The 15083-nt window shown below is 40.5% G+C and overlaps 1 protein-coding gene across 1 annotated transcript in view; it reads left to right on the top strand.

Annotated features, from left to right (window-relative positions):
* igf1ra (insulin-like growth factor 1a receptor) overlaps positions 1-9806 on the top strand; it is a 68457-nt gene extending 58651 nt beyond the window's left edge. Inside the window, exons 13-21 of the mRNA XM_068603521.1 lie at positions 87-252; positions 360-462; positions 698-768; positions 850-1079; positions 2066-2170; positions 2421-2580; positions 2799-2928; positions 4409-4543; positions 7650-9806. Of these exons, the coding sequence (XP_068459622.1) occupies positions 87-252; positions 360-462; positions 698-768; positions 850-1079; positions 2066-2170; positions 2421-2580; positions 2799-2928; positions 4409-4543; positions 7650-8229 (1680 nt within the window). The 3' untranslated portion in view covers positions 8230-9806. The remainder of the gene's footprint in view (positions 1-86; positions 253-359; positions 463-697; positions 769-849; positions 1080-2065; positions 2171-2420; positions 2581-2798; positions 2929-4408; positions 4544-7649) is intronic.
* The last annotated feature ends 5277 nt before the right edge of the window (positions 9807-15083 follow it).

Raw genomic sequence — 15083 nt, 5'->3', positions numbered from 1 at the left:
TTTTAAACATAATGTACAATGCTTAGTTTTATCTACCTGATTGTTCATAATAACCACTATGTGTTTTGTTTCTTCTTTCATTTCAGCCTGAGAAACAAGAGTGTGTGTCACGGCAGCAATACCGCGAGCACCAAGGAGCCCGGCTGAGAAACCTAGGCTCAGGAAATTACTCTGCTCGTGTGCGCGCCACTTCACTAGCAGGGAACGGCTCCTGGACAGAGGGCGTGTTCTTCTACGTGCCTCCACCCAAACGTAAACAACATTTCTCGCACAATAAATACTGTTTATTGGATACAAATCCTGACTTTTTAAATTTTGGTCGTTGCTGATCACGTTTTGTTTTGTGTTTTGTCTAACAGGAGACGATGGTGTTACGTTCTACTTGGTCATCATAATTCCCATTATAGTGACCCTTTTCATTGCCAGCCTTATCACAATTGTCTTCTATGTGAACAAAAAGAGGCAAGTATCTTCATAAACGTGCTATCCACATTGCCGGACAAAGTCTCCTGATAATGTTGTTCTACCTCGCTATGTTCATGAAACTTAATGACCGCAGAATGTCAATTAGAGTTAACAGGTATTGCTTTCATTAACATTCCCCTGTGGTAAAGAGTGTAGTTCCTATACAGAATGACACGTCGCATCCACAATCAGAGCTGCCTGCTGACTAACTTAGCTGTCTTTGTGCTAATAGGAACAGCGACAGATTGGGGAATGGAGTCCTTTATGCCTCCGTCAACCCTGAGTACTTCAGTGCTGCTGAAAGTAAGGATGTAGAATATCTTTCTGCACTACGTTGTGCTGTGAATGCATGTTGTTGACCTGCTGTCCGCTGTGTTGTGCCAGTGTACGTCCCAGATGAGTGGGAGGTGGCCAGAGAGAAGATCACAATGCACAAGGAGCTGGGCCAGGGCTCCTTTGGCATGGTGTACGAAGGCATTGCCAAAGGAGTTGTCAAAGACGAGCCGGACACACGAGTGGCCATCAAGACGGTCAATGAGTCGGCCAGCATGAGGGAGCGTATTGAGTTTTTGAACGAAGCTTCTGTCATGAAAGAATTCAACTGTCACCATGTGGTAAGAGTGTTACAGCCTGAACTGAGTGAGAAAAGCCTGAAATAAAGGCAGATAAATCGTAACAGTGTGCCTGGAATTGAACCAACACATTTTCCTTTTATTGAACCTATATGCAAGGAAGTGCTCTTGGTTATCATTTCCTAATTACTCTGCATAGAATTAAAGAGGAAGGTGTCGGCAGGTCACATGCACTAAGTACAGTGTGCTTTGCTTTACTTCAGCTCCAGCCTCAGGCAGGGTTTAGCCTCCAGGAGATTGTGTAGCTTCTCTCATCAGCGTGATCACAGCCTCATTAACTGTGTTAAACGGATGTTTTTATTTCCTTTTGCAACCTTTTTATCAAGTCTGGCTGCTAAAAAGCTAAACACTCAATTATTCAATTAAATTTGTATGATTTAAAGTAAATAGATTTTTTTTTTTTACAATCTTCTAAGCAAGTTAAAGCGAACAGTTTTTTTTCCTCATATGAATATAAGTTATAAAATATGAACAGTTACACAATGATTGCCGGAAAGGTACAGTGCACCTAAGAGGATTTTGAGACAACTTTACGATTTAATCATTTTATAATGAAAACAATATTTCTTTATATATATATATGCATACATTGTTGCATTGCAGTTAATATTCAAGAAATCAAACATTTTATATGATCAGGAAATTATAAGATACCATCAAACTCACTTTAGACTCACTTCCAATAAACGTTGTTCCAAAAATTTGTATCGTTATTTTCTGAGGTAGTCCTGAAGCAATTTCACCACCAGTTAAATATATCCCATCCGTGAGCATCGCCTGCATTTCTTTAGTGCATTGCGGGACAATTGTGTTCATCAACCACACACAGAAAAATGAAGTCTTTTGTATTTAATTACTGACTGTTTTGGGGATACTTTAACTTTTCAAAACCTGCCTAGAATGTGTCAAATGGATTTGAGACTTTTGACTCATCATAGCTGACCTGTGCTGTATTGTGATTGCTAAAGGTGCGGCTGCTGGGCGTGGTCTCTCAGGGACAACCAACCTTGGTGATTATGGAGCTGATGACCCGTGGAGATCTCAAGAGCCACCTGCGCTCTCTGCGCAAAGAAGTAAGGAGCTTTTCCTGGCACACACATTCACACACACGTTTCAGATCTATGTCAGAGCTCTTACATGAATAGGTGATGGTGTGAACTGTCACATACGCATCCTGTCTCCCTTTTTCTCCCCCACACACATGCACATTTCCTCACATAGCATCCATCCTGTACTTTATAATGTGGAGTTGTAACCAGTGTCCGGTGTTGTGGTTAACTGTACGGTGTTTTTTCACTCCTCACTTTCTCGCCTCACCACCAGAACTCCACCAGCCAGGTCCTACCCCCGCTCAAAAAGATGATCCAGATGACAGGGGAAATTGCCGACGGCATGTCGTACCTCAATGCCAACAAATTTGTCCACAGAGATCTGGCTGCCAGGAACTGCATGGTAACTGAGGACTACACTGTGAAGATTGGAGGTAAGTCAAGTTAATACTAGGCCTTCAGCCTCCCCTCGTCGCTCAATGCTGAGCTGGCCTCGAAAATAAGTGCTTGGATTTCAGTGAGTGCCTGAGGCTGTGGAGTCTTAATGTAGATGGACAGAGGGGAGGTAGGAGGTGAGGGAATGGATGAGCTCTCAGGAGCTCCCTCTTTCACACAAAATGACTGAGAATTAATAGCTTCTTTTTTTCTTCAGATTTTGGCATGACCAGAGATATTTATGAGACGGATTACTACCGAAAGGGAGGGAAGGGCCTGCTGCCTGTCCGCTGGATGTCTCCAGAGTCGCTGAAAGATGGCGTGTTCACTACAATGTCTGATGTTTGGTATGAGAACACATCACTCTCTTACACACACTCACAAGCCTACGATGTGCATGAATAAACCTGCCCTTATCCAGATGGCCGGTAAAATATTCCAGAAATGTCTACAAATTACTGAGTGGAATCACTCAAATATAGTGTGTGTGTAGTGTGTGTGTGTGTGTGTGTGTGTAGTGTGTGTGTGTGTGTGTGTGTGTGACAGAGAGTTTGAACATGCATTTCTTGCCCTCTATCCTCTGTGATGGTTTTGCTGTCATAGCATCCACATAATCTTTTGGTTTCCAGCTGGCTCCAGAGTATTGTAGAATAAGATACATCTGTATTATTTTACTCACACCTTGTTTATACCAGCTTGCACTGAAATCTCAGTTTACAGTCCTGCCACATTTTTCTATCTAAAACAATATTGTTGTACAAAAATACAAGTGTTTACTAGCTCCCTTGCAATTTTTTGTTTCCCAACTCAAAATGTCCCGTGGGTCAGTCCTTAAGAGTGGGCTTAAACTGCTCCAGATGTTCTCAAATGATAGGTTGCAATGCCAGCAAAAACCCACCTCCAGATTTGTGTTCTCTATCTTCTTCTTTGATGGTGTACAGATGAAGTTTAGCATAAGACCAACCCATTATGGGCTCCTTAGGAATCTACAAGAAGGTGACTTTTATGTTGTTGATTCGAGAAACAAATGTGTCTTTGTCTGTCAGCACAAGACTGTTTCAGCCACTTTCATGCGGTGTTGTAATAAAAGACTGTCGAACGTAAACTGCACTCATGCCAGTTGTGAAATTCTGACTAGCAGGAGTGAAAACATAATTTGCTTTTTGTACGTCAAGTTAAGGAGTTTTTTTATGAATAGTTTCATATAATATAATTGCGAGGTAGCTTCAGGTTCAACTGAGGGAATGACATCCTTTTGATTCACCGGTTTGTACGTTGATACACAGCTTACCTCAAGACTTAAGGGCTGCCAGATTTGGGGTTGAAGATGATGTAGATAACATAAGGAAAGGTATCTTCTGTGTGCTGCTTTTCTCGTAATGTTTTCAACATCCTCGGCACAGTTAATACTTCAGATAATGTAGGGATTTAAATTTGCAATGTTTCAAGCAGCATTGGTTATTTTTCTTCGCCATTTGGAGGGAGAAATCCACAAAATGCTGCACATAACACATACTTGTTCGTAATAAATTTCAATACAAGTTAATGACATTATTTACATGAGAAGTGTCTTGAATCTTAATTAAAAGTTTTTTGGGGCGGGGGAGCAAACTGCTAACACACCACTGACAGTTGACAACAATTATTGAGAATTATTTCCACGTAATACAAAATAAAAATACAACTCTGTGCTTAGTGGTGTTAACTTCAGCAGCCTTTAACATTGTCTGCTGTTGCACGCAATGTAAGCAGCTCTTAAGTAGCATTAGATAAGAGGCACAAATGTAAATAAACATTATAACAGTCATGTTTCAATTTTTACCGCAGGTCATTTGGTGTCGTGCTGTGGGAGATCGCCACCTTAGCAGAACAGCCCTACCAGGGCATGTCCAATGAACAAGTGCTGCGCTTCGTCATGGAGGGAGGACTCTTGGACAAACCGGACAACTGCCCCGACATGCTGTAAGTCTCCCCGTATCTGTGATCAATAACTGTGGGAGGTTTATGTTTCGACACCCTTGAAGGGCCTCGCGCGGCCTTCCTTCCCATTAGTATTTTGTCCAGCGTCTATTTTAAGTTGGGGTTTGAAGTGTGTAAGATATCATGTGGTGTGTATGCTTAGAAAGAGCCAAGATGAGGCCCGACATTAACGTCACAGGTTAAATGTAGTCTGTTGACAACATGGGCCCGGTGGTCAGCTGGCGGTCTGAAGCCTCCTCACCCGTCAGCCTCGGCCCATAGAAGGGACGCCGCCACTCGTGGGTGGCATGAGCAGGGAGATGATGTCTGTCTGTCAGCAAAGGGAGTGGGAGAGACAGAGAAATAATTCATTAATGAATCATCTTGGCTGTAAGAGAAGAGAAATCACAGCACAGCCTGGTTGTCAGCAGGCAGCGCTGCATATATGCATTTCTCCCCTCTCCCACTCTGACCTCAATAAGAAGGCATTCTGCTTTCTCCCCTCCCACTCTCCATGGCTGACCTCACCTTCGAAAGAGAGTGCGAGTAGAAAAAAAGAGGGCCGAATGTTGTGCAGACACAAACCTCTGGTTTCTATGGCAGCCTGACTATTTTGTCCTGATTGCAGGAGTGTGTGGATTGTGTTACAAAGGTGGTGGTGGTGGTGGAGATGGGGTTAACCTCCTGTTGTGTGAGCAGCACACAGGGATTTCAGGCCTTTTGCCGCTGGTCACCTTCAATGTAGTGACTCAATGGAGAGTTCCAGAAGACTGCTGAAGTGTGGTGAAGCCAGAAGTCCTTACAAAGACTGAATATAAAGAAACAAGAGGAGAATGCGGGCAGGATAACAGACAAGAGGGATGAGTCATATTTGGAGAGCCTTGAATGTCGTCTCCTTGTACGGTCTTTCCCATGGTCAGGTAGCTGTGGGTCACTGATTGGATTTCCCAGGTTTCTGTCTAGAGTTTCCTATCTGGACAAAAGTGCATTCTCTCTCGCAGGGTTGGGCCAAAATGAAACTCAGACTCTGTGATGATATTAAACAACATGATTTATTGTGGAATGTGTACGATCACTCACAGTCCTACGATACTTCAAGGTTTCACCACATGGGCATGTTGCATTTCTGAAGTTTTGCAGTTCTGTTGCAAGTGATTATTTAACATTTACTGTAGATGTTTGGAGACCGTTGTGTACTCCACTTGGCCTGAAAGTATGTCTGTTTCAGATTTTATTTGAGTGTTACAGTTTTTTTAGGCTGGTGAAATTTCTTCTGTCTAGACTGCTGCACATTTTTTCATAAAAGCCTGACTGCTGCCAAATTACATTTTGAAAGCACTTTTTTTTCACAAGTTATTTCCTGAAAATAGCTATTTATATATGTGACACAAACGTTCAGACGCATACATAAGACTGAGCTATATTTATATATATGTGCAGCAGACACATTAACGGGGGGAAACATAGACAAAGCACAGCTTAACAAAGCTATCAATATAAATGGAACAAATACAGAAAAACAAAGCGTGTTAGAGAGCACAAAACAGGCAGTAAAACACTTAATTTTAAAATATAATTGAATGTATTGAATTGAATGAACAGGTAAACAAGAGATGTAAAAAGAAAAAAACAGCTGACGATACACAAACAAATAGATGTTGTTTGACCTTGACTACTTCTTTCATGCCAGCTGAAGAACAAGTATACACATAGCTAATGCGCCGCTTTGATCTTGTTGCTAACATCATTGTTGACTGGTAAAATCTACTGAGTGCATTCATCTTCATGGCAATAGTATGTGTCTGTGTGTGCCAGGATTGGCAGGATGCTGACAAGAAGTTCGAATTTACTGCAGCGTTTGTTTTCTAAATTTGCATCAACATGCCTCGTGCGCAGCAACAGATGGTGGAGGAAGAGTGCCGGCCCGGCTCCAAGCATTACACGTCTTTTCATGGGAGGTCTTTGCTGCCTGGCTTTGGATACTTAGCGTCAGCTTTAAGACACTTGCTGCAGTGCAAAAAAAAAATAAGCCAGAGTCGCACCCCCCTGCTGCTTCAGAGTGTGCGGCGAGGCGCATGCACGGGAAAGGTTCTTCCCATAATTCTTCTGTGCGGAGGGGAGCTGGCACCCGGCTGTAGAGACTGTTGTAGACTGCAAAGAGGCTACTGGAAGGGAAGGAAAACCAGAGAGAGGGAACGGCAAGCGCAGAGGAGAGATGACTGAGGTGTTTGTCAGCAGACCTTGGAGAGTATTCTTAGCTTGTTTGTGTATAATTGAAGTTGTGGTGTGCGGTGTAGCACCACACAAAACTGTAATAATTCTCTCTTTTATGATGTTGTTTTGACATTCCTAAAGCTCGGCTGCTGGCCTGGCAGAATAACCTTACATGTAATTTACTGTGCTCCTGAGTACATACGGCATTACTGATCCTGCTGTATGTGTTGTAATGTCATCCAAATTTTGTATATCTCATTTGAATTGGCATGTTCACTAAGAGTACCTGTCTGCAACGGACCTGTCGGAAATTGCTCAGCAAGCCCAAGAGATAAAGGCCTTTTAGTATATATGAGCTGTTTCCATCAGGCTAAAGGTACATTCACAGCCACTTGTATCGGAATATTATATACAATTTGAAACATAATTTGTTTTATGTGGATGTGACACTTTAAAAATATGATATATTGTACTGTCTACAAAGTTTGTTTTTCAATCTTGTAAAAGGCTTTAACTTCAGTGTCTGCTGCCACCTGCTGGTGAGAAATGTGAAGTCTTCCTCCTCTAAAGTTGTATAGGTTCATGTTTTTCCTAAGTCTGTCTTAACACAACACTCACATGCCCATATGTACATTGGAAGAGTTGATGTAGTCTGTGATGTAGCACAATTAAACTCTGAGATAGTATATCCAAAGTTCTCATTTTGTGCAGACAAAGCTTATATGAGGCAAAAATAATGCAGCAGTCAAAGTGAGTTAATTTAACTTGGTGTCAAAGTAAATGTCTTTTTAGGAAGAAATGTCGAAAAAGCTGAACCTTTTCTTTTAATGACAAAAATCACTAAAGATCTACTGTACCTTACCGACCCTCTTCATCTTTTGTGCATCACTTGTAGGTTTGAGCTGATGAGGATGTGCTGGCAGTATAATCCCAAGATGCGTCCGTCCTTCCTGGAGATCATCAACAGCATCAAAGATGATCTGGATCCTCCCTTCAGGGAAATGAGCTTCTTCTACAGTGAGGAGAACAAGCCGCCAGACACCGAGGAGCTGGACATGGAGGTAGAAAACATGGAGAACATTCCACTGGACCCTGCATCCAACAGGCAGCCCGCTGCTGCTTCTGCTGCTGCTGCTGCTGCTGCTGCTGCTGCTGCTGCTGCTGCTGCTGCCCCCGCCGCCGCACCTTCTTCGGCGTGCACAGGAGGCACGCCGCCCCCTGCTAGCCAGTTATCCCCCATGCAAGGCCCGAGCACTCCATTATTGGGACCCATGTCTCCCTCTTCCCCGGGGCTGGTGTCCTCAGCCTTGGCGTCTCCAGGCCAAGCGTTGGACAAGCACTCAGGACACGTTTCGGCCAACGGGCCTGTGGTGGTACTACGGCCCAACTTTGACGAGTTGCAGCCCTACGCACACATGAATGGGGGCAGGAAGAACGAACGGGCGTTACCACTGCCCCAGTCTTCGGCCTGCTGATATCAGACCAGCCTCTCCTCCTCTTACACAGGGTAACACAAACCTCTCCTCCATCTCTTAAGGAGGGATGGATGAGGTAGGGACTGACTTTCTTTAACTGTGTGCCAGTAGATTCCTTTAAGGTCGAACATAAACTCTGAAAACTGAGAAAAAGTAAAGAAACCTGATAAAGCATTTAGGAGTTTGGTGGCCCGGTCTCGACACTGGGGAACTCCTTCCTGTGCCGCCTGTGTTTCAGTCGTTGTTCAAAAGTCCTTCGAGAAGGAGAACAATGCAGCATGTATCCTGACATACAGATTTTGACTTCAAATTCATGAAAGTCTTTTTTAGCATATCTGCCAGCAAATCCAACAGAAGAGCACTTTTTTCCTGATGATTTCAGAGAGGATGTTGTGGATATCTGAGTGTGTATTTATACAAAACACATGATTCTTTCTATAATATGGCTCTATTTCTAAAAGACTCCATCAAAATGACTTGTTTGCACGAGCAGGCCGGCTCAATAAGAAGGTTTGGACTAAGATCATTGTTTCTTTTTCCTGTTGGTATTTCTATCATCTCGTCAAAGTAGAAGAGGAGGGCCTATTGTGTATCTGCCAAACTATTGCCAAATCAAGCTTTTTCTTCAGTTTCATACAGGCCTCCCTTCTTGTTTCAGGCGGTGATTCAGAGTTGCAACGGTCTGGTAAACAATAGCTTCAGACTTCATGCTCACCGTGAGTACGAGCTGCTCCTGGGCTAGCTGTGCGTGTCGGGTTATCACAGGACAGAATGCAGTGTTACTGTTGAGAAACGCTGCATTCCTTTCTGCAGTCAAGGTTTTCTCAAAATATGCAGCATCTGCATCGGGGGTGGAATAAATTTAGCAAGCCTTAAGATACTTTTTATCAAGTGAATTGCATAAAGATTTAGAAAGGCCTCTTTTAATTCAATTTAATTCAATTAATTGGTTTGATTGGTTGATTTAAAATTCATCTTAATTTTTTTTTTTTTTTAATCCTTAATTTTTTTATAAACAAATTTCACTGGTTCTTCCGCTTCTTGCGTCTAAGGATTTGCTCGCATGACTTGAATCAGCCAACTCTGAATCACAGCCTCAGTCTGTCTTTGTTTTAGTAAAAAAGAAATAAGAACTTCACAATCAAGAGATGCGACTCTGCCTCCACTCCATATATTCAAACCTTATCTGACATCTTTTGAACTGTGTGTTTCATGTGGGAGGTGATTGTTTTCTCTGATACTGCTGTTTAAATTAAACTCACCAAATATTCCACGACAGAGCCCGAGACCGGAGACAGAAAACAAAAAGGCGTTGGATCAGATTTTAGTAGCCTAGAGACGACTTTTAAATCTCAACTGGTCTGTTTTAAAATAGGCATTGGTTTCTCTACGTTTCAAACACATTTAAGGGTCTTACAGTTGAATTTTAGACTGCAGGATCATTTTTATACAAATCATTGGTTTTGTCACTTTTTTAAACCTTTTTACAGTTTAAAATGTTTGCCTCTATGTCTGTACAGAACAAAGCTGCTATTTTATTCTTTTTCTCTTTTGGATGTTTGTGTGTGTATATGTGTGCGTGTGTGTGTATATATATATATATATATATATATATATATATATATATATATATATATATATATATATATACATACCAAGTCCTTCAGGTTTGATATTTCATGGTCTCCACTACAGTCTATTTCTTATGTCTTCAAACTGAAAAAAATCAAAAAAATAACAAAAAATAAGATAAATTTAGATATAAAAGCATTATTTTTTTTCTGTTACCCAAAAGTTTTTCTGGAACACTATTTTGTTCATTGCCTTTTTATTTTATGAAATCGTTCCTTGTGTATTGGTTTCATGGATGTCTATATTATTATTATTATTAATATTATTATTATTTGGAATGGACACCTTAGCTCGATGTGTGAGTGTGTCCCTTCTGCACCTTTTTTGTACGTGTTGTCTCGCACTGCACCTAGCATTGCCCTCTAGGTGCAACTCAATCTCAGGTCAAAGTAAAGGCTTTGCTCTCTCCACACATTCGCATAATCGTCCTCTACTTGTCTCCAGTTGTACCTCCCTCCCCCTTTCCTCCCCCATCATGTTTAGCCCCCTGCCTTCCTGCCCGGGTGCCTCCTTTCGAAGTAAGTGCACAAGATATTTACACCGGATCTGGTATTTTAACCCATCCATTTCTTGCTGCCCTTTGAATCAATAGGGCTAATTGGGTTGTCTTATTTGCCTTAATTATACCAACCAACTCTCAAAATCAGATTTTTTTCCTCCTTTTTTTAAATTACTTCAACACTCATGTAACGCCACTTCTGCTAATGCTACTTCATCAAAGTGAAAACCATTGTTATTGTGTGTCTTTATGATCACTGCTTCTGAAACCAAATAAAGGATGGGTTAAAGTCCAGGAAAGGGAACACGTTTCACTGGCATGAATGGAAAAGGTTATTAAATGGAGGCTGAATAGTGAAAGTGTTTTGAAGGATTCTCCTCGTCTTTTTGGAAATGTTGCATTATGATTTTTTTCCCCCCTCTCTTTGAATTTTTTTTTTTCTCTATAGGAGTGTTATTTATTATTATTTTTTTCTTTTTTGTGATACCAGTTTAAATCACTGTAAAAATGCCCCATGATTCAGTATAGAGTTGGATTTTTTTTGTATGTATTTTCTTTGGTGTCATGACTGGGGGACTTAAAAGGTTTTCTTTTTCCTTCAAGTATATATCTACCTCACTCTTTTTAAATGAACGTCTATGTAAAACAAGTACATCTCACTTTCATCAGTTTGTATAGAAACCTCATCTGGATAAAACCCATGGGGATCTCGATGAACCTCACAAAGCCAACTTAGACAGGAGATGGAATATCTGTGTTGTTCAGTCCACTGATTTCAGGCCCAGTGATTTACAAAAGTCTGTTTATATCTCTGAGAATGTAGAGGAGAGGACTTCAGTACAGTGTGCTTTAGTTCTCTGCAGAATCCGTTCAAATTGGTGTCAGGTATATGACATAATTACGTCAAACTACACTTTCATTTGACTGGATACAGTGTAAGAAGTCTAAGCGCAGGTGCAGTTTAAGAGACCAGGGCACAGCAGCAACATCAAATATTCCATCTCCACTGACTAACAACCTATTTTCACAACCTTAAATCCTCAGAAAACCAAAACGTTAATTTTCTCATATAAAATGCATTCGTATTGAAATCTCAACTATTATTATGCGGAATATTTAAAAAGGGAAAGTTGTTTATTATTGACCTCCAAGAAAAAAAAGTGTTGACTGCAAGGTGACAGCACAACTCAAACATCCAGATATCATTCACACTCCCAAATTATTTTCTGTTATATATATATATATCAGTGCTGTGAATATAACAAGGAGCATAGAAATAGCAGCCATTCTTCAGAGAAAATAGACAGTTTCAATCATTTGTAGGTCAATATTGGATTACATTCTGCCCTTTTTGTTACCTTGTGAACTCCTCCTTTTAAGTGCACACCATCACTTCCCCTGTCCAAGTCTGTTTTATGAGCTGGATACCATGGGAGTAGAGCTCTAAACATTTCTATGTTATGATTTTTGTATCATTACAATGCCTATTTCTATTGCTTCTTACACTAATGCTGCTGGTTAAAACAGTCACCTCGGTGGATTTTATATTGTCATTAAAAATGTGTGAAGGTGGCGAAGAAGCTTTTACACCTCCAAACGTCTCATACAAACTTCACTTCTACTCACAGCGGCAACTTGGAAAGTGCTATCTTAGTGCAAGGGCTTCTGGGCTGGAGGCATAAGGTAAATAGAAAATTCTTGTTGAAATTAATACCCAGAAGCAATAAAAAAAAATGGAATTATAGATGGCATAATGTGATATCTGGGTCCTGAATTTAGGTTCTTCTTATGCATTTTATCTGTGCATGATTTTAAGATAATCAAAGAGTGAAGTTGTGGTTGAAAAACAGTCAGATTGCTGCTGAATATCACATTAGTACAGAAATCACCACTGACAAGCAAAAATCTTGTGTAGTTACTTAACATATCTGTGCATTTATGTTTTTCCATTTGGATGTATGTAATGATAAAATACAAAGTTTTAAGTTCTGGGAGTAGACGTTACATTGACCTGTTGTGAGGTGATTTACTGGTTACCATTAGATCACAAACCTGTCATAAATACAGCATTTAAATAAACGTGGACATGTAAAGGACAGGGATGTTGTGTAGATTACGGGTAGTCATGGTTAAGACTAAACCACATGATTAGAAAAATATGATAAGTCTAGGTTTACAGCTTCACACTAGTTGCTTTTTTGCATTACCAGATTTAAGTGGAAACACACAGTAAATAACTTAAAGAACATTCAACTTCCTCTTCATCATTTTTATTCTTCTGAATGCAAACCTCAGGTTTATGGAGGATGCATCTGTGCATTCAAACTGCAATAATAAGTTTGAGGTTTATCATTATCAGGCCTCTGTTTTTATGATTTGCATTCCTATACCTACCGGGGGTGGGGGGTTTGATTTACTGCTATTATTTTATTACAATACTTTCATAAAATCTCTGTGTTCATTACCTGATTGGGGAAAGAAATAATCAAAAAGCTTCACTAGACTGTCTTTTTCCAAGCTCTGTAACTGAGGCCTCAACGGTTTTTTTACACCTATAACTGAGATGGGGTGTTTTTGACATGCCATCTCCAAATGTGTACCTGAGAATTTCTTGTATTTTCTTTTTTTCTGAAATTTTGAATAAATAAATGAATGAGAACATTTACTGTTTGTTCAATTTAATTCCCTCTGAGGCCGCAGTGGCCAATTTACATCATTCATCAGTGATAAGCCTTCATTGGGAGATCTTCTTTGCTTTGACCGCTGGCTTGAGGAAGTCCGCTGTCATCCTCTCCTCATGCCGTTTCTAAAGAGTCCTCCAGCTGGGACAGCATAGTGTGAATGGGCGTCTGCAGCAGAGGTATCATCTGGCAGCTGAGGTCAGGCTGCCAGATGAGGGCGTGTGGATGAGTGCTGCTCTTCTCTGACCGTGATACAGTAAGCAGTAAAAAGCAAAATCACACGGGTACCTGAGAGGAGGGCGGACAGCGTTATTTAATTTTGCTTAGTGTCTGTCATCACTGTGCAGGAGCAGATGCCTACCTGCCAACATCTCTGGAATAAATGACATCCGTCCTGCTTGTTGGAACTCTTTGGCGACAGCTCTTATGTTAACAACCGAGTCCAGTTTCACCGGTCCTTCTTCCACACAGTAGTGACTTTTAGAACAGAAACAGCATACATCTTTGCCTCTGTATCCACTGTTCTTCCCCATTTGCTCCAAAAGGATGGCACTGGAACCTCTGGTTGTGCGCAGATGTACAACAAGATTGGGACCACACAAACACACAGGGTGATCTGAGATGTTTACCTTCTCGTTCCATAAGCAGGGTGTAATTATGCATTGTAACAGTTAGTATCTCCACCAGGGCTGTTGCTAACATTGAAGATGCTGAGGTCATGACCTCCTTTTTCTGGGAATATTGGAGGTATTTTTTTACTGTTTATAAATGAAAGCAGCTAACAGAACTACCTGTATAAACAATGCTGAGTACCTCTTAGCCTGCTGCTCCCTTTCACTGATTTATTGGACAGCTTGTTTGGCTAACAGCTGACAGTCATGAAACCACCTGTCACCAGTTTGAATTTATTTTAGGACAAATTATATCTTAATTAGACTTGTTTTAGGTTAATATGTAGAGGATATAAAGGGATATAAATCAGAGGAAATATAAACGTATATCATTTAATTGAACAAAATAGGTTTTTAAATCCTACTTGTAGTAGTAGTAGTAGTAGTAGTATTGTTTTACAAACATGTATTCATGAGTGAACACGTTCTGCTATACCTGTAACCACCACTATTTATTTTTCATTCATAACGCAGTCACGTTAACACAGTCGGTAGGGACAGATAGTTACTACGCACTTGATATCAGGAGACTGGAAAACAACGAGGTTTATTTGAGCTCCGGCAGCTCTGTTTCTGTCCGCTTCGGGGAGCTGTTCTCCAGACAATAAAGGACGAGAAGCACTTGTGGAAGTGATGTATTCAGGTGAATTCTGACATTCAAATGACAGGTTAAAAACAAGTCACACATGTCATTAGCCTGAAGACTGAACCGACGCTTCTTTTTCACGCCATTAAAAAAAGCACTCATATTTACTCTATAAATTTTATGACATATAATTAGCCTGCAATTACTACAACATCTTTAATGTGCTCTTTTGTTTCAGCTGAATGAATAATTTAGTGGTTCTCAAATGTGGTACGTGGAGGCAAGATTTTAAAAAGAAATATCCATTCAAAATCCTTTTAAAATAGTAATTTAATAAATATTCAAAAACATAAGTGTAAGTTTATAAACTGAATTATATATATTCTATATTAAATCAGACCCTGATAGCACAGATCTTTTTTTCAATCAAAAAATGTTTTGTCCTGGTTAGGGGGTACTTGGCTGAAAAACTATTTCACAGTGGGGTACATCACTTAAAAGACCGAGATCTACACTGTAACATCTAATATCCACATAACACATCTTTATAGGAATTTTCAGGAAACAGAAACTACAGCCTTCAGAACAATCGTTTAGACCGATGTCCTTTTCCTCGTCTCTAAACATATGTTTAGCATTAATTTAGTTCTGTTTCAATAGCACATTTGTTTTCACAACATCCTTGCTGCTGCTTGGAGATTAGAGGGCTAATATTTCAGACAGTCCTTAAACGCAACACAACATCTGCCAGGGACACGAACGCGCTTGGGGCGATCCTGTGAGGC

This window comes from Clinocottus analis, unplaced genomic scaffold, assembly GCF_023055335.1.
Source record: "Clinocottus analis isolate CAN_PGR_092001 unplaced genomic scaffold, fCliAna1.0.p SCAF_6, whole genome shotgun sequence".
Taxonomy (NCBI): Eukaryota; Metazoa; Chordata; class Actinopteri; order Perciformes; family Cottidae; genus Clinocottus; species Clinocottus analis.
The sequence above is the reverse complement of the archived record's forward strand: the minus strand, read 5'-3'. Positions and strand labels throughout refer to the sequence as shown.